Source organism: Athene noctua, chromosome 2 (genome assembly GCF_965140245.1).
Source record: "Athene noctua chromosome 2, bAthNoc1.hap1.1, whole genome shotgun sequence".
Taxonomy (NCBI): Eukaryota; Metazoa; Chordata; class Aves; order Strigiformes; family Strigidae; genus Athene; species Athene noctua.
In genome coordinates this window covers 23,287,792-23,315,439 of record NC_134038.1, presented here as the reverse complement: position 1 = coordinate 23,315,439, position 27,648 = coordinate 23,287,792, and the positions used below count along the sequence as shown (strand labels likewise).

Genomic DNA, 27,648 nt, shown 5'->3' with positions numbered 1-27,648 from the left:
ACTGGTAACAACTAAAAGTTCCCTTCCATTTAAGGGAGAATACAGCTTTTATAAAACAAAACCACAACTTAAACTAGTATAAAAATCAAATGCTGTCTTCTACAGCTACAAATGTGAAAGAGAGGTACATGATAATTAGTCTTCTCTGTAATAATCTCCCAGATCAGTAACTTTAGCTGCCTTTCTTAGATTACAATATACCACATTCAAGCAATTCAACCATCTGATGGGAAACCAAACTCTGTTAGATTGCTAAAAAAAGTCCACCATTCAGTACATTTATCTGTCCTCTAAATTAAGAGACTTTCTTTTCAGCTACACAAGTTGACAAGTGGAAACATTTTTAGTTTCATAAATCTGGGTTCACACAAATTTTTTTTTACTACTTTCATGCCCAGAAGTGCACATTTCAAAAGGTGTGTGTCCTTTAACATAGGATTCAGCACATCTCCTACCAATAGCTCAAAATGTTTACCAATATTTTAGGAAATAAGAGAAAGAAGGCAGCAGAAAAGGACAGAAGCAATCTCAAGCAATTACTTTATACCCTGATAACAAGATCTAGAATTAGCTAAATCATAAGAGAATTATTTTACTCTGGAGGGCATCTACCAACAGAGCACAGAAGTAGCACAAATGCTAATCTTTGTCATGATTAATACTTGCCATCATAGAAATATTACATATTCTGAGAAAGAACTGCCATCAGAACATACTGGAGTCTAATGAGATGCATCTCTACTTCATCAGCATAAATGAATCTTTAGAAATTATCTGGCCTAATGCCTCCAAGTATGGAAAGCAATTAATTTTTGCTCCAAGACAGTATCATTATGACTTTTAATCTTGCTAATATGTTTTACAACTTTCTATAAACAAACAGTTTTATACCATAAGCTCAACACTAGAAAAGCCTGCCATTCAAAATTTTTCTCTTCCTTCCATCAGAATATTAGCAGTTGTGATCTAAATGCATCCTACATACACCTCCATGAGGCCATTCACAAGACCAACAGCACAAAGATGCACGACCAACATGACAGCTCTGGTTTTGTAACCAGAGTCTTACGTGTTCAACTACAAATTCTGACTTAAGGTCAGAGAAATTACATACTAAGATTTTGTCAACAATCTGCATCATCTTCAGGTATCTCAATAGCTAAACAGAATATATCTACTTGAACAAACTAAAGGCTCAGCTTGCACCTAACTACAGTCCAGCAGGTAAAAACCAGCCATACTTGCCATACTACAGAGTGGCTCTGAAACACACAGCACAATGTCGATACACGGCAGTGTAGACTAACAGTACTGCAGTTCAACAAGATTTGAACTATCAGAAGAATTAATTCATTGACTTGAATTCCTGAGCAGTTGATTCCACTTATTTGGTGGAGAAAACTCAGTACCTACACAACATGTCTCAACATCATTAGTCTCAGGACTGGGTGAAACTGATGCATTTGGGAACACTATCAGCTTTCCAAAAGTTTCATCCTTTCCTCTCAGGTTGGTACTTTACCTCTCATAAATGCAAGTTAACCATCCTCATCATGGACTACTATAGTTCTGTCTCAAACGCTAAAGGTCAAAATAATTAAAAATGAAGGAAAAATATTTGCAAACAAGATTATTTTGTAGCAATTCCTGGCCCTACTTTAACCTCTCCCCTAGCTTACTGTCTTTTTCCATTAACATTTTAAGATCTCATTTCCAATTTTCAAAATGGAAGAAACATCTGAACTGGTCTCTCAGATAAATCATCTCCCTCAGGATTCACTTTGAAGAATTTCTGTTGGAAAATACCACTAACAAAACTTCAGAGCAAGGCTATAGCAAGAAAGATGCAGACCTATTTCTTATGAATGTTCAGCTGAAGGACAGGATGAAAAGTTTTAACTACTTCTGGATAAAGATGAAAGGCCTTTCCAGTAAGACACTGTCATTTAACTGGAAGCTATGGTTTATATGACTACATATGCAAACAGATACCTTGGAAGAAATTCAGTATATTTAAATTGAACAAACATGACATTAGATATCACAGCAAGTTAATTCCATAAAAGATGCCCAATAAACAACTGCAGTAATTGTCCTAGAGCAGGATCTCCTGAGTTTGCAAATAAAAAAACCCATCCAGGAAAAAAAAGCAACAAACCAACCTGATTAATAACTAAGTTTCAGGGCCAGAGAGAAGAATGGAGTTAACTGGAAAAAAATGTCTCAAGTAGCAAAAAAACAAAAAACACAGCAGGAATAATGGCCATAATAATGTTACCAAAACACAGCGGTGGAAACAAGGATAAGTTAGTATTCCAAATCTAAACTACATTTATTCTTCGATGCTATAATCCATGATTTCTCTCTCTACCCAAGCTAGATGACTCTCTCATTCTACCATTATGACAAAGCAAGGGGGACAAAAGCTGGCAATTTTCACTGACACAGAAGTTCAACGTTACTGGCCACAAAAAATAAAAGTCACACTTGAGACATAAAAGGGTGGGAGAGCAATCGTTAGACAAACATTCTTTTTAGATGTCTTCATTTCTCAGTTTGAATGCCCAAATGAAGATGATAGCAGCTAAGAGTGATCTGCTGTAAGCAGAAATAAGCCTCTAAATTCACCTCCCCCTTCAAGCTCTCTATATTTAGTCTGAAAGGAAAAAAACAGAAAAAGAAAGTGCGACGTATCAAAACAGCAACCTCAGATACTACAGACAGAAATGGGAACACTAGAAAGACACCCCATAAATGCATAAAATTTGGTCTAATAGATTATCACTTCCATTCCTGGGAAGTTTTTTAGTTTGGTTGGTTGATTTGGATTTGGTTTTTCTTTTTTGAAGTAATTTCCCCAAGATCTAGGTAATTCATAAAAAAATCATTACAGATACCAAGTTAGCAACATATAGCTGGTGTTCCTATTATTCTTGCATCTCATGTGGGAATTACTTCTTGCCTTGAAAATGGAATTAGGGCTACAGAGCAAACCAGCTAACCAAAGACAAAAGTGATTCTGAAGCGAGCAACCAATACTCATTTAAATTATTGGTCAATTAGATATCACAGATTACAGCTGCAAATAAATGTCAACTTCACCATTGTTGCTTAAAAGCCTGATCCACTCAAATTGAAAGTAACTCTGGGAATAATAATGCTAATCAAAAAACTGTTTCCTTGATGAAGGATAGTTTAAATTGTTTCATGACTTTCCTATTGTCTATTAAATGCTTTGAGCACCTAAGTAAAAAAAAAAGAAAAAAAAAAAACCAAACTTTATGATGTACAGAAGTGCTTTCAAAACACATAGAGGAAAAAAACTAAGTGACAGAAGTGCAGCTATAAGGATGTAACTAGTTGTTTATAATTTTCCTAAATACATAGTAAAGAATATGCTTTATTACATTATCTCACGTAAACTGAGATGTGCTATTCAGAAGGGAAACAGAGTATCTGGAAAAAAATCAACAAATCTATTGCACAGCATGCAAATAAAGCAGTAAAAAATTTTCAATACCTTATCTGGCCACCACTGCAGGTCTTCTCCTAGAGAAACAGGACTTTGAACAGGTGTGTTCTTCTTGTCCAGGTTTGGTTCCCCTTCCTTACTTGTAGAGCCTCTTTCATTATCAAATGAGGCTCCATCAAGCCACCTTCGTTCACGCAAACGTAAAACGGACTCACGTTCACGCAACAGCTCAGAGTCTCTCTCTAAGGGAAGAAGGAGAACTGGTATGCAATTGGGTCACACCAGTGGGATAAAAGTAAGCCACTCTCTAGTAAAGACCCTTCAGGATGCAACTAACAGCAGTTAAATCTAGTCACACAGATTAAAAATAAAGTCCTGACATGCAACATTCAATATGTTAACCCTTTCAAGTATATGTACTTTAGAATTACTAAACATAAACTAGAAATAAAGAACTCTTACAGTTTTGTGCACTGTAAAAAAAATGCTGAAGCATTTTCATTTACATCATAAGAGGCCAAATACATTCCACATTGCAATTTAAAGTTTTATAGTACTATATGCAGTTTTGTAGTATTATCAATGTAGTAACAACAACAAAAATCTAAGTCTATGTAGCCTGTTAGATATCTTTATGCAAACCAAAAAAGAGTATTTAATAGAGAGCTTCATAACAACTTTCAAAAAAAACCCAGTAATTTGAAAAGGTTAAAGAAAGCAAGCATTAAAAAAAGCTCTGGTATACGTGTTTGATAATCCAACCCCTTTTGTTTAAAGCAATATTCCATAGGACTGGATTTAATAAATTAAAGTGTATCTGTTTTGAGTAGATCAAATGAAAACTTTTCAAGAGTCAGACAACTTTTAAAAAGGATCCTTGTAGGAAAACGTTCCTTACCAAAATGCTTCCCCTCCAATTGGCCTACAAACTGTCTAAAGCCAGTACTCTGCAGTTCGCTCATGCAGATAAATTTTTTAAATCAGGTAATCAAACTAACTTTCCAAGAGTCAACTATGCATGGAAAATAAGGATTATAAAATTCGTGGTAACGTCTTATATAGAATAACCTTAGGAAAGGAAAAAAAAGGAGGAATTTAGAAGGAGTTATGTCAGATGCTGAAATTCGTACATGCACATAATGCATTTAACCTATTAAGTATTTCACTAATGCTCACAAAAATCAACTGGAATTACATGTATGAGATGACCACATTATTATATCATAGTTTCAACAAATTACAGCAAGTCTTGGGTCTTTTGCTGTATTAGACAAATGGGAAAGTTTTTACATAAGACCAACATGACAGCTTGTCTTACAGATATATTTCATAAAGTACTGTACTCATTTTCTAGCAAACATCACACTGACCTCTGACTAGTAATTTTTTAACAGGAACTTACGTGTTCAGCAATTAAAATACTAAAACATGTTCATGAAAGGCAACAAAACTGTACTGAACAAACAATCACAGCAGAGGTTGGATTAACAGTTTAGAAATACTCGAGGCATTTGCGCAACAGCTTCAAAAAGATAGGAAATTGCTGCATGGTCTGTTATAAATCTCTTGAGTGTCATATGCTTTGGGAAAAAAAAAAAAAAAGTGAAATGCCTTAACACTGCTCAAGGAGTTTTATCAGCTGCCAATAGTTCTCCTTATCCAACTATAAAAATGCTTCCAAAAAGTAAAATTTAGATTTCTCCTCCCGCCTTAGTAACTAAAGTTCCTTATTCCATAAAGGTAACTTCTGTCATAAAACAATTAAGGAAATGTGAAGAACAGTGAACAAAGAGCAACCCAAAATAAAGGGGGGAAAAAAAAAAAAAAGGAAAGAAAAAGAAAATATTAAGAATGCTGCATGTCATCAATTGTTACTCATTTTTGAGCCAAATATTTGTAAATGCAATCTACATATTAGTAGGTACTTACACTACGGTTTAAGATAAACTTAACATGCAAAAATTTTATAACACCTTGCAACACCAATGATCAACAATTAGATTTAAAGTACATGACTATCAAGGTTCTTGCAGAACTTACCTGCTAATATTCAGAATTTATTAATAATTTTGATAATGAGTAACAGTCTATTTGTCTATTCTATATTTGACAACATATCACAGTCTACTTTCACATTAAATCAGAGTCTAAACCACCAGTGTGTACTATCACTAGCTTTTTCCACAGCAAACTACTTATTACAAAGAAAAAAGGTGCAAAATTACCTCTGGATGAGCCTAGCCTGGAAAGTGATGAGCGCCGAAAGGATGGATAACCAAAGTAACTAATATCTTCTGAAAACATAGCATCAGCATCAATAATGACACTTGGGTGAGCAGAATGTATGTCAGCATCCAGAAGAGACATAAGATCCTCTATAAGAGGAGACAAGGGTCTTAAGTGAATAATCAGCTACTTAAAACATCAGCTAGAGAGACCATCAACTAAACAAATAACAAAAAAAAATCCTATCTATTAATTGAATTTCTGCTCTTCAGATTCACCAGTGCAAACTCATGTGCCTCCTATGCAACCACATTAACAATCAAGCTTGGCGGACTAGTGAACAAAACCAGTTTCCCTACAAGAACTGCTCTGTCACTTATCTAACCACACTTCCCAAACAAGACTTGCCCAAAACATATTTTTCTGAAGAAAATTCAAACTTTAGCCTATCACTTGAAAGAACAAAGTGCTACGATAAGATAGATACATATATGTTCATGTGCACACACACTCATGCACGTAATGCAGAACTCCAAATACAGCCTAGAATGAAGGGAGAACAGAACTGATGGTGAAAGGTGGCCTTCACAAAGCCACGTCTTTGATATCAAAGACTGTACGTTCCTCCATGGAACGTTTCAGAGAACGTCATACTTGTTTAATTCACAGGCCAGCAGCTTGCAGCTCTCAGGACAAAGCTTTAAATGGTAGCTACATTAAGAACAACAACAGTTACCTGGAAGAGGCACCATTTTTTAATACCATGTAGTTAAAAAAACCCCAAAACTCACAACCAAAACGATGTTCTTAAATAATGTGACTGCCCTAGCTTCTATGTTAGAAAACCTGAGTTTCTCTGAAGTACTTATCACTCTTGAAGTACAAAACAATCTCCTTCTGTTTACTAAACTAGAGCTACTATCTACACACAAAAGAGGTTTCTGAAAATTCATGTAATTTATTGAAGTCCAGCAATATGGACTGATAAGACAACTAAACCTGACTACCATCTTGCTGCTACATAAAGGACAGTCCTAATTCCCTCCTCCATTCCTGTTGCAGGTGCCTTCTTGGGACAAGGTGGGATTTCTAAGTCTATAACTAGTGCATTCACCTGGCTTGAAACAACACTTTGTAGGGTATAGGAGTAAGGTGGGAAGCAATCTTCAGACTGACTTAACTGGGTACTCCAACAGAGCCCCAAAGATGGTACCTCACCACATGCAGCAAAGCTGACCAAACCCTTCTGCTGCCAGAGGAGACAGTTCTGCCCATTCCCAAACTTTCAAGCACATCTGACAAAAAAAAAAACAAAACAAACAAACAAACAAAAAAAAACCAAACAAAAAAAAACCAAACAAAAAAAAACCAAACAAAAAAAAACCAAACAAAAAAAAACCAAACAAAAAAAAACCAAACAAAAAAAAACCAAACACACAAACAAACAGGCTCCCCAAATTAGCTTTCAGCTAACCCATGCAGGCACGTAAACCTCACCACCACGCAAGGGAATAGGAGGATAGCTCCTTCTGACAGCAGGACAACCTCATCTGCTTAAACCACTCCTTAGGCTAACATGAGGATATGGAGTCCCTTCAGGAAACACAGAAGGAACATGCATAATTTCAAAAGATCCAGTTCTCAGCCTTCACCTCATCGTAAGCATAAAACAAAATAATGGTTAGAAATCAAGGTTTGAAGTTAAATAAAAGCATTCTTAACAGTAGGAACTTATCATTATTATGGGTCTTTTTCTCAGTCTCTGTAACGAAGTGGGGGGGAGGGGTGGGGGGAGGAACACAGAGGAGAAGAGGGTATCCAAAAACTGAAATGGAGCCAGAAGACCACACTTAGAGCCAGTATTAACTCACTTAACTGTCCCACTTAGTGATAGAGACTTTCACATCCCTGCACATCAGATTATTCATCCTTAAATTTCTAAACTCTCATCTCCAGGAAATGTTACATGTACCAACTACAACCAGCTGTCCCCAGAAACACAGCGCTGTAACTAGTAAGTGCTGTGGATATCAAAGTGAGCAAGACCTGCATGAATGCTTTTTGCATTAAATAAGCAATCCACTCATGTGTAGTCTGTGCTTCTAAAAAGCACACCATTTGGGGCTCAATGGTTCATGTAACATGTTTTAGGAAGTCATTCATGACAGGCTGCTTGGGAATCCTTGTAAAAAAACTTTGGATTTGGCAAACAGGACCTGTCTTATGAAAACAGATCACTCAGAGTGGCCTTATCCTGGCTGCTACTTTAACTAATTTCCACTGGCTTTCTGCAATTATAAAGCAGTGATACACCTCACCTTAAGAGTGTCAACTTGTAAGTATCAGACTTTAAGAGTTGGAAACACAGCTGAGACTCTGTTGTATCTCCCAATATTCACACACTGCTCCTCTCCCCTCCTCCCACACCCACCACAACCATCTCTTCCTAAGTAACCTCCAACCTCTCTACAGTCTAGCAACTTGTTCTCTTTTTTTCTGGTCACTATCCAGCCAAAACTTACAAAAAAATCTGATCTCTTTTTAGGAACAGAAAAGAACTCTCAGCCTCGTCCAAAATGGACAATATGTTGTATTTAAGGTATGCTAAGCCAGAAATCCTCTTGACAGAAAACACATGCTAACTTGTGACACCCACACATACCTTCCACCATGTTAGGCATCTTGAGTTTAGCTGTGTTTCCAAGACGGAAGGTAAAAAATCAAGCTATCAGATTTAAGAATCAAAACTATGTGGATTTTGGCTAAATGTGCATTATGACAAGGGAGGAAATGAACCCTTTTCTTATCCTCTTATTTCAGCTTCAAATAAGATTTTAATTTTCTTCCAATATTTCTGCAAAAGATCCCCCTTCTTCCATTTTCTATACCAGCAAACAAAGGTGCTAAAACCAGCAGGGATAGGAGCCAAATCCACTCCCCTTCAAATATCACTGGAATTTTTTTAGTGCTGTGAAAATAAATACTGCAGGCTACATCCAGTTTAAGAATTCAGGGAAAAAACATCCTCTATAGCTTTTCTTTTCCTGCTCTTCAGAAAAATCCCATGGGATGGTATCATTCATCTCTTGTGCCATGTTAGACCAAAATCAGACTGCACCCTTCACATGCAGATGTGATAATTCTGATCAACCTATTTTGGTAAGAAAGTGCCTATGATTCTCTAGTAAATACCATTGAAAATTGGAAGGAAAAAGATATCAAGTGCAGAATAAATAAACAACAAAAAACCACCACCCCAAAGAAAAACCAATGAAAAACCCCAAGTTTCAGAATCCACATAAGCAGCAATTCAAGTATTAAGAAAATTTATTTTCAATAGCTCCACACATAGCATTATCACTGGTTTCATTACTGAAGGCATTGCTTAGGTCAATTCCAATCTCAAGTTCAGCTTGCATTAAACCTTTTCCCTTAAGGGGGCAATCATAAGCTCTCTCCCCTCCTCTCAGCTGCATATTTTTATGAAAAATTCAAGAATTTAATGTCTTCGGTATCTCCTCCTCTTTCAAGTTTGGATTGAATTGGCAAAACTGTGACAGCAAAGGGAGAGAAACATGTATTTTCATTTCCTAGGAAACCAGACTCAAACAGAACTCCAGAACTCATTTCTTGATAAGATATATTTATTCAAAACATTACCTAACCTGAAGTTCATCTTAAAACAAACAAACAAACAAAAAACCAGCAAAGAAAATCAAACCACACCAACAAAACCAATACATCTAATGGTTTTCCCCAAAAGCAAGACACTGAACTGATCTTGCACTATTGCTCTGGCTCCCATCTGTCCTCATTGCAACTAAATACTGCTGCAATACCAGCCTGTCTCTCTTCTCTCCTCCTAATAAAAAAAAATATTAAAAGGATTTTAAAATAAACTAATCTCAATTCCAAAATCCAAAGTGATCTACATGTTGCCAAACCTAGGTTTCATAAGTTCCACTAGAGAGAACCCACTACATCATGCAGAAGTTACTGAGCAAACATGCACACATCTGAACTATACAAACAACAAAATATTTTAACTTCTACAGAATCTCTATACAGAAGATTAAGAGAACATAAAGCATCAAAGAGGCCTCTAATACAACTTGACATGAGTTGGAAAGTCTAGAGACCTTCAAGTCTTTTCCATGCTAAATGATCTTGTTCTATATAGTATTTACATCGACTATTTTCCTTATGTACTTCTTAAGTATCAAATGAACCCATATTCCTGTCTGCTAACTATCATAAAATAAAAGAAACTGGACTAGATCAGTCAAAATCAAAGTACATAAGGGTCCAAAAATAAATATATGAGATTGAAGAAATATTGAAGGCAATCTGTACAGGAAAGCAATTCTGTTCTTCCCTTAAGATATTTTTAAGAATTCAGGAAGAACTGAGACATGTTTTTTGTTACCTTTAAAAAGTTCAGATGCATAACCTTTAAAAATACTAACTGGAATTATCACAACTGATGTATTAATGAAACTGTGATGTATTAAACAACAATTTATTAATTTCACAGTGGTTGGAAAGTATCATAGTTTTTAAAAAAAATTTTTAAATCAACTGTAAATTACACCTAGTATCTAAAAAATCTTCTGTCTTGGAAGGCTTAGAGGAGAAACCCTGAAATTTAAGGGTCACAAAACAACCAGTCATGCAGAAGAGAGAAAGTAAAAATTAGCATACACTTTTAATCAAAATGCAAGAGCCTCAAAAGCCCTGGGGCAAATGCAAGTCTTGTTATTTGTGGTTTTTTGTGCTTGGAAGGAACAAAATCAAGAAGCTTTAAAGCATAATTTGACATAATTTTAGAAAAGAAATAGTTGTTCATCTTTCTGAATAATTTATAAAAACCTAAGAATTTAATACATAGAGCATTTATCAGTTATCTACAGTTGTCTTCTATGAACTCTGATGTTACACTTCCAAAAGAGCATCCAGAGGCAAGATGACAAGTGAAAGCAAGGGGAGTGCAAAGTTTCTAGAGCAAAAGACTTAAAAACCCGAAGTTCTACAGTTCTGAAGGATAGAATGCTGATATGCTTCCAGAGAGCTATAGGCAAGTTGGCCTATAGCTCTAGCCATCAGGTTTTCCTGAATACTAGTCTACATGGTTATGTGACACAAGCGAGGACTGGTAATTTGTACTATTTACTGTACCAAGAGTAGAGTCATTGCAGCACTGATTAGTGTTCAGCTAGACTTCTCCTACTGTTTTCTTCAATTCAGGTATCAAATTAATTAATTTCTGTGCAACAAACTTATTTTTGCCCATAAAACTGAAATAACTCAAGACAGACAAGAAGACATAGAATATTCTACAAACTGAAAATTACATCTTTGAAGACTGGAGTTAAGACAATATCAAGTTTAATTTCAGTTGTCATTTCCACTTGTTTTCCCATAAGAACTGGGAAAGAGTTAACCCAGCTTCTCTGCAGGGTAAAAGAAAAAAGGGGAAAAAAAAAATATTAGGAGGTTGCAATCCCTTACAGGAAAAATTAATCTAAACAGGAGTGAAACTTCAAAAATTAAGCCAAGAACAACATTGTTTTCTGGACAGCTAGCAAGGACAGTGAAGCTCCACATACTAATTTAACCTATCTCAAATACAAAAGACTCACAGACTGTAGCGCAAGCACCTTCAAATGAAAGTTACCAGTCACAGCTTGTCAGACAGTCTCTATTAACTGATCCTTATGATCTCAAAAGGTACTAAGAGAACAGTCAATGCTGTAAAAAGCTGGTTAGTATGGTTAAAAGGAACTTCTACTGTAAATGATTACTAACAATTATTTATCTTCTGAAGGTCGGTTCTGGAGGAATGCATTGAGGTAAGCTTAAGAGTAAGAACTGCTTTGAACACTTGGAAAGAGTTAGGAGAATTTACTTCCTCTAATGCATCTGTCTAATGCTATTAAGTTGATCACTAAAAAAAAAAAGACTCAAATTAAAGATTTTTCACCAGAGGATTCTTGATTCTACAGCAAAATAAAGAAGCTTGAGAGATGCAACTAAAACTAGAAGAGGCAAAATGAAATACAAAGCCTTTGCTGCAGAACAAAAAAAAACTTTGTCTAATCACATGATTGACAAGATAAAGATGGAGGAAGCCCATGAACCTTCCTGGTGAACCAGATGAGCAGAAAAAAACCCACTTATTAGAAAAGTATCAAAACTTCATTTTGACACACAAAGAAAAGCTAATATGTAGTCAGAATTTAGATGTATTCTTTTCATGCAGTGCACCTAACACAAACATTAGATTTGGCTGCTATGTTTTCAAATATGTTTACTCAGCAAGAAAAGATTACCTAAATTATTTAGCCAATGCAAAAGAAGACATAAAGTCTTTTATAAAAAGCAATTGTATGGGACAGACAATATTTCAAAAAGAGCTGGACTTCAATTACAGCATTTTACCAATATAGCTGGAATACTACAGCATTTATGAAGGGAACTTGAGATGAAGAATAAATTCTCAATCTAACTGTAACTATAAGCTGTTTTGCCCTCACTTGAAGCATTTTGATTAAAAAATCTGTATAATTTTTGCTCTAAAAACTGCTGTATCTTGAGAATATATGTTAGTAGTAAAAAACATGCAAGTCACTAGAAGGTTTTAGAATTAGCTTTTATGAGCAAGCCACACAGCAGTCTCAGCATCTCGTTGAGCAGTAAAATACGGATGTAAGTAACGCTGATGTTACAAAGCCTGGATCCTAAAAAAAAAACCAAACCAAAACTTCCATGTTACCCACAAACAGGGTCAACAGTTATTCTTCAATGCCTAACCTAATCCCTCAAGACATCCAGTGCATCCTTTTTTTTGCCCATCTTTAGACTTTGCTCCTATAAGCAAGAACTGTCTTCGCTGCATACCTTGCACAGCACGGAGCACACTTGTCAGTGCTTAAATACAGAAAAATAAGAACACATTGGCATTTTTCTTATCAAAAGTTGTAGGATACAAACCTCCAGGAAGATAAGATTCACTTGCTGTGTCATCCCCATCATCTCCATCTTCATCATCACGACTCAACAAATTATTTACAGCAAGGTTTACATCAAGATTTGTTCGCTGGAGTTCCCGAATAATAATACTTCTGGACTTTCCTTGTAAAACAACTTGTGCCTGTAAGAGCAGAGAAAAGAATGCTTAATTCTAAAAGAAGTCTAACAAAAACCAAAAGTCAATCACAGTACATACAAAGGCTCACATAGATTTTTCACCATATCTTGTACGAGATAGTCAACCTTCTCTCAGTTCAAGTTAGACCACCGAATTTCAACTTTGGTGCTGAATTTCCTAACGGATCTTAGAATCTACTCTTTGAAATGTTTAATGCAGTAAAGGATAATCAAAATCTGGTTTTGAGAATGTTCTGTATGTTTCTATGAAAGTATTTAAATTTACCATGTCAATCAACAGTTATGCAATCAACTGTTGTTCCAAAACTACAACTCAGTCCCTGTCTTTTTAACACTCTTTCCACCACCCTTCCATATGTAACCACCTTACTTCCTCTGTTTTTCTCATCATTCTGTTTCTAAAGGTTTATCTTAGCAGTTCCTGTAACATTTAGGTTTTTATTAGCAAAGTGCAAACACAGGAAAAAACCTTCCAAATGTTAAACCGATGCAATGAATTTACAAAAACCAGAATCATACTGCTCCATTTCACTAACCCTAGGACCCAAGAGCATTTTGTTTTTCCATGCAGACTACCCTCTACTGAATGCCAGAGAAGATGACAGAATTCTGGAAGATCACAAACTGTGTAAAGAAGGTAAGAAACCAGTGCTGAATGTTTTCCTAACACAGTAAAAATGAGGCACCAAATAAAATTGTCTGTTGACAAGCAAAAAAAGGGACATTTTAACAGCACAAAAAAGGTAAACTTTTTGTCATAACATTCTGTGCCAGAAGTTCACAGATTTTCGAGACACAGTAGAATCTGTTATATAGACCAGCTGTGAAGATCTTTCCCATCAGTCTGCTTTAGAATTACCCAAAAAATGTTTTAGACACCTTCTGTTTTAAAAATAGACAAAGTACGTTATTAAAAAAAAAAAAAGAAAAAAGAAAAGAAAAGAAAGAAAAATATCACAGCAAGGGAAGCAAAGTTACGACTTAACCAACAAACCATACATTAGATTCTAGAATGGAACTGTCTGGACCAAAGGATATTAGTCTGTTTTTCCATTTCATGTAAAGTATCAAGGATATCAGCAGACACTCTCAAAAAAACCCTGGAGGTGAATAATGAAATTAAAAAAAACCCACCACTCCACAGTTGAAAGAGACAACTGGAGGTCATCTAACCAAACCACCCCCTGAAAAAAGGGCTAACTTCAGAGTAACCAACACTTCCAGTATCTTGCCTCTGTAAAGGCAGAAGCTCCCAGCTTTTACTGAGTTTCAAATTCAAAAAGAGAACTAGAAGCTAGTCTGCCACTGGTGTGTCTGTAGGTACCTTGCTCACTAGCTCCTATCCTGTGTCAGTCATGCTATAGGCCACACAAAGCATACAAGCAGATTATCTTTGGCCTAGCAACTAACATCTGTATTCCAAATGTAGATCAGCAACTCGTTTTGAACCAAGAATTAAAATGCATTAACTAGTTACATATTTTGAATGCATTCTTTTCTTCAAACATGGAGAAAAATGTTTTAACAAACTCCACTTAATCATGCAACGCAAAGTTTGTCGGTTTATTCAGGCTTTAGCACATTAAGAGGTAAAAAGCAGAGCAATTTATACTCAACATTTATCAGTTACATTTATTAAAAATTAAGTAGAGGTGTCCATGAAGAAAAATTATTAGTATTTTAAAGAGACTGTTTAACATCTTTTATTTAAATCTAAAATGGATTACTCCTTTTATCAAACAAGGGAAAAAAAGCCTGTCCTGCCTTACTTATACTCCTTCATGAAACCTAACTTAATTAGTTACACACTTTGCTTGATTCTCAAGTATTTTATTTTCTTACTACATCTTCCATCTGCAAATAAACAATGCATGACATTCCTCATCTAGATTAAACACGTACCTTGGAAGTTTGGGAAACAAAAATTCTAGAATCCAAAAAAAGTCCATCCCTCATACTACACTATTAAGAATAAAGCAATACAGCTAGAGAAAGTCAATCTTTTGAGTTATATGCCATTACTTCTTGGAGAAAATGAACTACTATTACAACACATTCCTGTTCACATGGTATGAGAAGCTCTCCAGGTTTTTGGCAACAAGCAGGTTCTAGCTCACATACCTGTGAAATGAGTTCCTCTGGAATGACTGATGCTGGAATCACTGGTTGTGGCTGACTCCCCAGCAGTCCAGACCCTCTATCACGTCCTGTGCGTATAACTCTGGTCTGCCTTCGAGAATCTCGAGCTCCAGCAGATGATCTACCAGAAGATCCTCCTCCACTTCCACCAACCCCTGAACTCCAGCGACTTCTAGAAGATTTAGATTATAATTTATGTTTTTTTAATATAGCAGCATACTTTGGGGACTACATCAAGAAGTCAGTCTTCAGTTTTATTACTAACTTGTAGATAGTCTCTGAAAAATACCGCAGATCAACTTCATAGATAAACACTCTGAAAGTATCTCTCAAAACTAAGAACAAGAGCACCAGGCAACTAATAAAGTTCTGAATTACACACAATATAAAACAGGACTCCAATGGGAGGTTGCACTCCTTTCTACTTATATAGTTGTGTGGATATATACATACATAAATACATGCATACACCAATTCCCAGAGTTTCTAAAAGCAACAGTATCAGCAGCATAACATCTAACACTCAGCTGTTAACTTTCTACTATAAAAGCACATACGCAGCAGTTTCATGGACAGCAGATTGTTTGACAGAAGGTCACTATATTCAGATGGGTCTTCTAAAATTTCTGAGACTTGATTTACTTAAGAAATTGCTTAACATTACACTGGAAAAATCTTCTTTACTGCAAAAGAAATTTTACACTAGACAGTTCTCTGATCCTCATGGATGGTTTTCAAGAGATACTACTCTAGTCTGGACCTGTTTGCATTGGAGAAATCAACATCAACTGTAACATTGCAAAAACATGCCTAAACTGACTGAACAGTTTTTTCCATTTCTAAGAGTCAGGATCAAAACAAGGGAATAAAAGGCAGTGATGTGCAGAAACAGACAACTCACCATCATTACAGCTTTCCACTAATCTTAACACCATAGAACTGTGTCAACTCTGAATTTGTTCTGGACATAAGACTAGACATTCTGTTGTCAAGAAAAGCCAAGAGACCAGTTTGTTCTCAAGGTTAACTAAACTTGGCTGTACAAATCTACCTTGAAGGATATTGAATATGGTATTATTGCTCTGTAATAACCATTATTAGCAGAACTTCCCTGCTCTCAACCACCCTAATCCTCAATCTCCTTTCAAGAAAAAGAAAAACGTTTAAAATAAGAAAAAAAAGTTATGTTCTTTAAACAGTATCTAATAAACTCACCTTAAAAGTATACCACATGTAGCTATAAAAGCTAACTGAGAACACTTGTCTTACATTTAAGGCTTAAGTTGAATACTAACATCCATCTCTTTTTTTCTGTTGGTTTTTTTTTAACTCCTGACAAGACCATGCAATCACAGAATAACTCAAGTATCTGCCCAAGATGAGGCCCTGTCACAGACATCTACATTTCCAGGATTCTAGCCAGTGACCACACAGACAGTGACAAGACAAAAAGCAGTTCAGCAATGCTTTTAGGAAAAGTCTTGTCTCATGAGTTAGGGAACCCTAAAGAAAAAAAAGATACCACTGAAAATGGAAAAAACCCAAGCCCAAAACCAAACCAAAGAAGAATGTGACATTTTAAATAAAATGAGCCAATTAATCTGTTTCTAAAGGTGGGAAGGGGGCTGAGAGGAAGTCAAATTCTTCCTACACAACATTCTCAGTTCAACTCTCAGGAGGGAAGATGTGGGTTTAAAGAAAAGGTTACATATTAGATTTTAATACTTACTACATATGCATTTTTTTACTTTAAGTTATAAACTATCAATAACAGACTTAAGACATCTAACAGTTAAAACCATTTATATTCATATAATAATTCAAATATTCCAAGTGTGGGCTAACTTGGTCCTGTTATAGAGAAAATTAAAAAAAATCATAAGGACACAGCTATTCCTGTTAAAGCTGTCTAAACCTAGAAGAAATATTAATACAGAATGGAAATCTTTCTGCTCATTTCTGCTCACCTACTAGTTTTCCACATCTCTCCACTTCCCACTAGCATGCTAGCAATTTTTCCAAATTCAGTGATCTAATCTAAGGGTTCCGCAGTTCGAATGGTTTTACACTCAGTTTATTAAGTATTCCCTTCATTTAATAGAGCAGTCATAGCAACTATTGATACTCTACTAATTTACAATACCTAGTTCTGAAAAATGCAGGGGAAGAAATTAGGAGACCAAGCCCGAAGAGTTCCTAAGCTTCAAACAATCTTAACTGGTTATGCTCAGGTAAAACTAAGGAAAATAAAGCCTTACGCTTTTCACAGTAAGATTTTTAACATGACAATACCAGTTTGCCTTTAAATTTTAATCCATGGATTTTAAGTTCAGATGCACAAAGTTTTCACAAAAAGTTGGGGGGGTGTAAGGGCATGGGTTATCTTTCATGCAACTAAACCCCAGATTAAATTATTTTACTTGGTAACATAAACAACAAATTCACTTTGTGGAAAAGATGTAGTTCCTCCCTCTTAACAAATCATTCATATGCAGAAACCACAGTTTGTAAATGCAATTCTCCTTACTACAGTTAATAACCTTATAAAGCAGCACTGTTCAACATGTCTTACAAAAGCATGTAATGAAGAGTTCACTGTGATTATGTAATGAAGATTAATTTAGATTGCTATATAAAGGGACACCATCAATTTTAAAGCTAATGATAAAAAAATGAACCTGTACATTTAGTATATAGTACAATTTTTAAGGTTCTGAGCAACATACCTTTTCCCAATGTTCCCTTTCCATGACTATATATATAAGACCCCAACTAACAAAACTGCTTATTACTTGGGGAAGGAATGAGGAAGGTACAATAAAACTGAGCACACGAAGGTCTGCATAGATAGATAATGAAGATTTTTCCTGCATAAATGAATTCATTTTACTTTATATTGCTAGCCTATCAGGATTTAAATTGATAGTGTCCCTCTAAAAAAAATTATTTTCAAAACAAAGGAACTCAAAAATGTTAAAAAAAAAAAAAAGACAACACAGCCAAAACCAAGTTATTCTTCACACATATATGAAGAACGCTCCATATCCTAGGTTCTGAAGGGTCACTTGCATATCTGTTATTTTAACCAAGTCAATAATTATTTTTTTTTTATACCCTACCTACACAACTGCTGTAATTATACGTTCCCTTATACATACTGCATACAACTTATATATGTGTATACACATATACTCAAATATGGAACAAACAGATTGCAGCCTCAATCCTATCAAAACTTACCCAAGGGTGTTGCCTGCCAGTCTGCCCAGAGTTTCAGAACCAGACAGAAACCATGGGGAGTCACTAGTCCTGCCTGGCCTGGATGTCCTTCCTGCCCCTGAGCCACTGCTCAACTTTGAACTGAAAGTAAAAGATGGTAAATCAGTCACAAAACAATCCCAAATGGGTTAAGAACAAAACCTGGAATCCCAGGTCTAAATTCTCAGGGACTTAGTCTGGTAACATACCAGCTTAAGCAACACCCTTGGGGAATATTCCAAACTAATCTAACTGTATATTAAAAGGTACACTGGAAAAAGAAAGTGGAAAGCATGCCTAACATCTTATGTACATTGGCAATCCATAACAGCACAGTTACAAATACATATTAAGCTAATTAGTGATTTGAGTTAGCCACTGCACTAAGTTTTCAGTTAGCGTATATGTACAAATTGTTACCAGGTGTTCTATCCATAAACCTGAGCCTGAGTATGCTACTTCAGTATTAAGAAGTGGTTACATTCAAATATGAGCCATTAAATACTCCTATTAAGGGGGACTTACCTGGACTGAAGACAACAGGTCTAGAAAGATCTAGAGTCTAGAGACTCTCCAAATGGGACCACTTTCAGAGTAGATTCTACATGAAGCTTAACAATTTAATACAGTTTCTTTCATAAGGATTATTTTTGGAGGGGTTTGTTTCTTGTTTCTTGAAGTTGAAAGATCCTGTCTCACTTCTTTTAGAATCACAACTACTATTTATTCCTACACTAGTCTGTCAAGCTAGGCTGTTTGGCTGCATCACCATAACCATTATGTATCTATTCAAAGTACCCATTCCAAAGGCAATCTACTTTAAAAAACCAAAACAAAACAACAAAATAAAACCACCAAAACCAGCAGCCAAGCTGCTTATCCAGTTCAAAAGAATGATGTAATATGAAGAAAAGTGTTTCTTACCCATCATTATTATCAGGTTTACCCAATTCCAATCTGTCTGGTTGAACTGAAAAACCAATCCTGCAGACTCTACCATCCTACATTTAAAACAAGAAAACCAAGTGTCCAAAATTGAAATGTAAAACAAGTTACAGAAAAATACAAAGACAAGTCTTCAGTTACTGAAGAATATAAACCAATTTGATGTTAGAAGAATTAATTTTAACTGTATGGTTTCAAGTTTCTTATCTGAACAGATTCAAGTAATTTACCTCAAGAAGAAATGCAGCATGATTTGGTCCCACCACACACTGTTTAATAGTGGCCTGTTCCAATACATTCAAAGGGGGGTGGCTGAAAACAAAAAGTGAGCATGTATAACATTTTTCAATCTTTTAGTCTGAAAAAAAAAGTAAAAAAACCAAGGGGTATATGGAAGTAACAATGTGCAGTGACAGTTACCTATACAAAAACATTCAAGGATGACTAAACGTGCATTAGTTGAAGCAATTATGATATACTCTTGGTCATTAAGCACAGAAAACTCAGAACAAAACCTTAAAAAGCAGTAAAAGTTTTCATTTAATCTGATGAGCAATAAACAACAGGAGTTATACTTCAAATTAAGGAGTCATTTTGTAAGGAAGGTATTTAATAATACAATTTATCATAACTAAAAATCTAACATTAGGTTTTTAACTAACTAAAAACCTAACAACCTAACTTTAGTATTGTAAGTATTAAGGCTTTCTAAGGCTATATTTACAGTACAGTCATTTGCTTGTTGCTGTTAGAAAAAAATTGTACTTTCCTAAACAATTTCCAGCAGCACGTAATATGCCTTACCTGTTTAAATTGTATTTGTTCAGCTTCTCTGAAACTTCCCTTAATCTGAAACAAAGAGAAATGAAGCTGCTTGAAAGACATCCTCCACAGTACACAACATCCACTTAAGCAGAATTATTTATGACATTATGGAAACAACTTACCACCACATCTAATGAAGCTTGATATAAATAAATACTACGTGGTGTTGGGAGACTGTGTGAGAATGGGATGGTATTCAGTTTCAAATCAGTTTTTTGGTTTTGAGGGTTTTTTGCTTTAGTTTTACACTTCTGCCTACTGTCTTGCTACAAAATCCATGTTTTCTTGCATTTCTAAGTGTTTTGCAAGTCACTATCAAAATGCACTACTACTGCCTTGTTAGCACCATTTACAAATTTACACACAAAATAAGCAGATGAAGCAATGATCATCCTTATATAAGCTTGAATACAGTATCCCAGAGCAGATAGAATTATAATCTTATAGGAAATCCAAGTATGTGGCACATCACAGCCAAAAATATGACAGTAAATTCCCCAAAACAGAAGAGACAGAAAAACAAAGGGACAAAAGCCAGCATCAAAAGGGATGAACAACAAACTTTGACTACTGGAAGAAACAATCCAGACACCTTTACTAAAAGGGAAAGAATGTTTCCAAAAGTACTCCCATCTCACTTTTCATGGCACCTCACTAAAACAGAAGATCAGAACCCCAAAAAAAGGCCAACCCACAGACCACTCCTGCTTAGAGGGTATGGTGTCCAGAAGTGGAAACCAACACAGTAATTTCTAAGGTCATTTCTAATCCACTTAGAAAAGATCCTCTCCAAGCAGCACAGATACTTCTGTAATATCAGGTAGGTGTGTTCCAGGTAAAACTTGGTCTCCTTTCTTCCCAAAGAGGACAAGTAATCTGAAAAAGCCCCTAAACAGCTTCCATTTTTAGTCAGAATATTCACATTATATTAAGATATAAAACCAAGATGACTCCTGTAAAAATAATGCAAGGTCTTCCCAATTAAGAAAAAGAAAAAATCCCACCTTTGGTACAATGTTCATCCTAGCACTCCACAAATGTCCTTTCTAATCAGCAACAGTTTTCTAGACCAAATAAAAAGACATGAACACCAGCACTGTTTTCCTATGTCTGAATCCATGTCTTTAAACCCTTTCTTTTTACTTGCTTCACTTCAGTTTCTACACACAGACTGATATGGATAGACTTCAGTTACTTGCAAACCCTGAGCATGAGAAGGAATACAGATTAGAGGTCCAAACAGCCAAGTCATAACATTATCAACAGTGTTTAAAGCACTTGTCCGAGGAAAAAAAGGAAAAAAAGAGATGTATGTCTATTTCAGAAACAATTTATACTGATAGAACTAACTTTCAAGCACAAGAAAGGACCACAGTGAAAGGACAGCAGGAAGGAAGTGAACGTGCTTAGAATTGCCGTTTGGCTACCCAAGCCAAGCTGCTGGTTTGTAAACAGGCAATTTCACACTCCCAATTTCCAGCCACAACTACTTCACACAGGCCAAGAGTACATACACAGATAAGGTTTCTGTGAAGACAACCCACAGAAGAGAAAAAGAGAACACAAACTTCACATACAATCTGTGTGAAAGGTACCCCACAAGAGTGAACTACTGTGTGAGACTGTCAAATGAACCCCGAAGATGAATGGCATACACTCCACAGCTTACTGTACCATTTTATAAAGCAAGCATGGATCTGCTCCATAATATAGGATGGTTAAACATGCCTGAAGTTTAATGTCTTAAGTATCTCGCCTAACAGTTTCCCACAGGATTCCTGAGCCATTTTCCATTAACATTTCTCCTCTTGGCAAGCATGAGTAATAATTACAGAATAGGAAAATCTACCCTTAAATTCACTGCACTGCCTATATGAAAAGCTGATGGCAAATAAAGTAGCACTTTACTTGAGATGGTTACTAGACTAGTCTATGAGCACCATTCAGAGCTTCCTTATCTGAGCTTTGTGTCACAAAACCTAAGCACTACCAAAGAAACAGACATTTCTGAATTTGTAAAAAATCATCCTAATCCTTTTTTACTTGTAAAAAAAATATATATAACGAAGTAATAGGGAAGAAATACACATGGAAAGCACAGACTTGCATACTCAGTGAATCTATTAGTAACACCAATCTCAAGAGAGTAGGGCTACCTGCAACAAGCATAGGTCAAAAGAAATCTAACATTATTGAAAAGAGCCTGCTGTCAACATTTAATAGGAAGAAGCAGAGAATGATACAAGCAACAATGCTGAAAGTACTAATCCCTCCTACAGAAGAAAAAAAAAAAAAGTAAAAACTATCTCACCCCTAACCATCTTGTGTGCAACTGCTGTAATAGCAAAATTATCAAGTACTGCCTAATAAGCTTAGAGACCCATGAGGATTTGATGCAGAACACCACCAAGTGAAAAAGGAGTACCTCCCCAGTGCCTCGTCCCTGCTGGGCTTCTAGTTTCACCTCCTAGTGCTGCCACCAGCATTCCTGTGGATGCCAGTCACAAAACTAAACTAGCAGAAAAACAGGAATAAAGCAGAAGGATATGTTTGCATATTCTGTATGGAGAATACATTTGTGCAAATAAAAACTGTAAATAATTTCACAAAAACATTTCCTGCAGCAATCTAAGCCTTTCTACTTGCACAGTTACGTGGTACTGTACTACCAACTCTCTGAATAAAAAGTGCATATTCGAGATCATGTTAAATTTAACAATACAATTCAATAATTTCAATTGATTGTGCACTGAAGGAAAAATCACAGGCAGAGATGATTTAATCAATTCTCGCATTAAGGAAGGTCAACACTTCCACTGAGACCTTTCTGTGGTAAAACGAATCTCATATGAAAGGCTGGACAGGCTAAACTTTGAAAAGTTTTCATTAAAAGGCAATTAAACTATTTCCAAGGAGAAAATGAAAAACAACATGCATTCTACTCACAAACAGATTTTTTGAGAAATGCACTAGCTTGCCACACTTGTAGACAAAATGTTGTGATGATGGCTCCTGTGTTGACATATATTCTTTAAATATCCCTATGAAAATTCATCCAAAAACAGCATGAGGAAAAGAAAAAGTAGGTTTGTCCAAGTCAAGTAGTGACTGGTTCAATTTTAAGTTTTGCAGCAACAATTCTTGCCCTTCCAAACTGATCAGAATTACGCTCATACAAAGCAACCAAAGAGGCTCCAGCTCAGGACTACAGGGGCTCAGCCTTCACAAGTGACACTTCATCACAAGATATTACTTCTCTCAAAGTACATTTCTATTTCCAGATAAGTTTATCTGAGGACCCATCCTTCCACCACATAAAACCAAGTTAAGCTCAAAAATGCAAGAGCTACAGAGAAACTCCATTTCAAAATACTACGCATTTTATAGAAAAACTGGACTTCAATACATTTCAAAGTAATTTCTATAATACATGTTCACCATGCTCAGTTCCCTGCAACAGTCCATCAGCAGCAGTCCTACCTTGTCAGTCATCCTGTAGGAATATTCATCCTTCTCAAGTATTTTCATCATGCCGGGAACAGTTCACAAACAAGCCATAAGACATAAGCAGAATTTTCTTACTGCTATAAGGTTTTAGAATAGTCAATGAATGTATGCTCATCGTTCCCCCTACATGTTAGAAAACTAACCATGACAAAAATAAAAAACCACCTCACACCTACATCATCTACACTCACGAACATCTGCAAGACCTTCTCAAGCAGGCAAGTAACATGAAAAGCACAGAGCACTGTGAACAGAAATCTCATATAGCAAGATTTACATCATTTTCCCCTCAAAAACTTACCTGCTGTTGAACTGAAACAGCATTTACAGGTGCTAATATCTAATCTGATATTTTGCAGCTTTGGTCAAATAACAGCACATCTAGCACACTTATAAATAAGTAGTAAAACCATTTCTGCCGTCTCAGAGATTAGTTTCTGTAACAATATAAAGCAAGCTATGTTTCATTTTTCTCTGCAACTTTAGACTAAATTTTTAAATGTCAGCTAGGTCTTTAAAGAACACACAGTAAAAATCACTGAAATTAAGCAATCCAAACAAAGGATTTAACCACAGAGATGTGAAATAAAATGTTCTCATGCTGCCTATCTTCAGAAGGAAGGAACTTTCTGTACTTGGAAACTACGGAGTCCCAGACATAATAATGAAGATTCTCTTGGATTTTTCCTGAAGTTGCTCCTTTATAGCCTTAAAAAGTTATTCATACACTTTAACATTAAAATACCAGGCAGGGGCCCTACCATAAGAGCTTTCCTCATTTCAGCACCACATGGTGATGGTAAGACTTGCAGAGGAAGAAAATGAAAGGTACATTAAAAACAAAACAAAACCCAAAAAACTGGCTTGCTATGATGAAAAACTTTAAGTACGGAAATTAAAACTAATTTAGCCCTGGCAGATTTTTCTAAGTGATCAGGCCTCTTTAAGACAATTTAATATGTCAGTGAAGTCTGTAGGGCAACAAACTTTCACATGAGACACACCAAAGCAGAAGGAAGTATACAAGAACAATATAATTCTTTTCTAAGGGAAGGTTAACAATAAGCAGATATCCAAGAGGGGAAAAAAAAAACCTCAAGCACTGGAGAAGAGTGTTGAGTAACATACCTACCAACAAAAAGTAAATACAACCTTCACCTCCATCCCTCAGCTGGGACCCTGAAGTGCTCCAAGCACAGTGAGCCAGACCCAAGGAGGCAGCTATGGGGCCAATTAACAGGTTTTAGCCCAGCAGAGCTGCACAGTCTCCAGATCAAAGCCCTCTCACACTTGCCTATCTTGAATCACGTGGATTGTGATGAATTCCTGTGCCTGTCTATCAGTGTCAGGAAAAGAGTCTCAGAAATGCAGAAAATGGACACCAATGAGAAGCTGAAGCAAACATGGCATCTTTGTTTCCTGATCCCAGGATGTCTTGCACACTGGACGCTGTCATTGATACAAAGTCACATCCAGCTACCTTCCATGTCATACAAAAGGATCCTGCCCCTGATTGCCATGCCCTGGCTGCCATGTCAAATGTTAGAAAGCAGTTTCCGAAGAGGTAGCCTTCCACAGTTCCTGCACCAAACACCTTTCTCCTAATCAAATAAATGAAGAAATAGAGGTGAAAAACGTCTTTTCCACCAATGGGGAAAGGGTATGGAGGGGAAGGGGAGAAGACTAAAGTGTGCTATTAGTATTAAATCATTCTGGGCAGTAAGGGGAGAGCATCCATTAAAAAAAAAAAAAACAACAAAAAAACCCCACAAACACCAAACTTAGAAGTACTACACAAAAGCAGGCAATAAGACTATCTGTAGAAAATATAAAGTAATGCATACAAGGGAAAAAAAAAATCGCAAGTGCAAGTACAAAATGACAGCCTCCAAGGCAACCAGTACTACTCAGCAGTGGGGTGGGACCACATGTTCAAGACTATAATACACAGATGACTGAAACAAACAAGATGACAAAGAAAGGCATTGCTCTGCTCAGTAATCAGGTGTACCACGGCTTACACCATATCCTCTCCCTGTTCCAAGAAATATAAATTAGGACTCTACAGTTATTACATACTAAACCAGCACCTACTTCTCAGGAAATCCCTGAGCTGCAAATTCTTAGAAGCTGGAAAAGCATCACCGTGTGTTTGCCTTATTCTAACACTCTTCTCCTGACATCTAGCACTGGTCACTGCCACAAACAGGAGGAAAACAAGATGGACCTCTTATCTGACTGTAACAGTTATTTTTATGTTTCATGGCACCAACCAACATGAGTTTACAGAACATGGCTCCCAAACTTTATTTTCTGTTTTGTAAGACTGACAGTTTGCTTGATAAAGGTAGTTCTCACCATTTAACAGTCCTCTCTGGAGCAATGGTAACACACTGTGATGAATCAGTAAGCTATAGCAGAAATCTAATATGGCAAACATCAAACAAATTAATCTCTTGAAAACAATTTTCTGCAATATCACTGAAAAGTCTTCAGATAATACAATGATTGCAGAAAGTAAATTCCCTTACAGTAGATCATTGTTATTTCATGATGTAACAACACTGATATAGATAATGACCTATATCTAAAATTAGCTATAAGCTAGCCCACAATAAGGTTAAAGCAGGACAAGAAAAATCAGCAAAGATAGGATAATGGCAATGACATCAGAAGGTTAAAGATACCCATCAACATCTAATATTCAGAATTACACATACTGCAGAGGCAAGTAAAATTACTTACTCCTCTTCTTCACCCTACAGAGAACATAAGCATGTATTTCAGTTCTAGTTTTAAGCAAGCAAGGCAGATTTTGTATCACTATACAGGAGAATGAGGGGAAAGCAGTGGGTATTGGCTATCTGCAGTAAGGCTTTTGACACAGTCTCCCATAAGATCCTCACAGAGAAGTTCCTGAAGTATGGATGCACAAGCAGACGGTGAGGTGAACTGAAAACTGGCTGAAGGGCTGGGACCAGAGGGTGGTGGTCAGTAGCATGAAGTCTAGTTGGAGGCTAGTGACTAGCAGTGTACCCAGGGGTCAGTACCAGATCCAGTCCTGTTCAGTATCTTCATTAATAATCTGGATGAAGGGGCAGAGCACATCCTCAGCAAGCTTCCTGATGACACCAAACTGGGAGGAGTGGCTGATATGCCAGAGGGGGGTGCTGCCATCCAGAACACAGCAACCTCATGACGTTCAACAAGGGCAAGTGCAAGCTCCTCTATCTGGGGAGGAACAACCCCGTGCACCAGTACATGCTGGGGGCTGCCCAGCTGAAAAGCAGCTCTGCAGAAAACGACCCAGGAGTCCCGGTGGACACCAGGTTGAACAGGAGCCAGAATGTCTTAAGGCAAAGAAGGCAAATGGTGTTCTGGGCTGCATTAGACAAGATATTGCCAGCAAGCTGAGGGAGGTGATCCTTCCCTTTATTCAGCACTGGTGAGGGCACACCTGGAGTTCTGTGTCCAGTTCTGGGCCCCCCAGTTCAAGAGAGACATGGACATACTGGAGAGAGTCCAGCGAAGGGCCACACAGAAGATTAAGGGACTGGAACATCTCTCAAATGAGGAAAGGCTGACAGAACTGGGACTGTTCAACCTGGGGAAGAGAAGAGTCTGGGGGGGATCTTATTAACATACATGAACACCTAAAGGGAGGGTGTAAAGATGACAGAGCCATGCTCCTTCCAGTGGTGCCCAGTGACAGGCACAAACTGAAACACAGAAGGTTCCCTCTGAACATCAGGAAACACTTTTTTACTGTGAGAGTGACCAAGCACTGGTTGCCCAGGGAGGTTGTGGAGTCTCCATTCTTGGAACTTACTTCAAAAATAGTCTGAATATGGTCCTGGGCAACCAGCTCTAGAGGTCCCTGCTTGAGCACAAGTTGGGCCAGATGACATCCAGAGGTCCCTTCCAACCTCAGCCATCCTGTGATTGAGGGCTTTTTGCTTTCAGGATGTGATCACACATTTGACTTGGAGACATGGGAACAAAAGGATGGTTTTTGTCACTGAAAAGCTAGGAACTCATGTTTTAATACAGAAACCCTGTAAGGACACTGGCTTAGAAAAAAGTTACATCAAGGAATCAGGGAATTGTCC

At 36.7% G+C, this 27,648-nt stretch overlaps 1 protein-coding gene across 1 annotated transcript in view; it reads right to left on the bottom strand.

The window, feature by feature from the left end:
* Positions 1 to 27,648, bottom strand: part of UBR5 (ubiquitin protein ligase E3 component n-recognin 5) — a 93,159-nt gene that overhangs the window by 53,829 nt on the left and 11,682 nt on the right. The window contains exons 2-9 of the mRNA XM_074898619.1: positions 20,012 to 20,056; positions 19,438 to 19,519; positions 19,187 to 19,263; positions 18,245 to 18,364; positions 14,987 to 15,176; positions 12,689 to 12,848; positions 5,698 to 5,847; positions 3,521 to 3,732 (exon numbers count right to left, since the gene is read on the bottom strand). Of these exons, the coding sequence (XP_074754720.1) occupies positions 3,521 to 3,732; positions 5,698 to 5,847; positions 12,689 to 12,848; positions 14,987 to 15,176; positions 18,245 to 18,364; positions 19,187 to 19,263; positions 19,438 to 19,519; positions 20,012 to 20,056 (1,036 nt within the window). The remainder of the gene's footprint in view (positions 1 to 3,520; positions 3,733 to 5,697; positions 5,848 to 12,688; positions 12,849 to 14,986; positions 15,177 to 18,244; positions 18,365 to 19,186; positions 19,264 to 19,437; positions 19,520 to 20,011; positions 20,057 to 27,648) is intronic.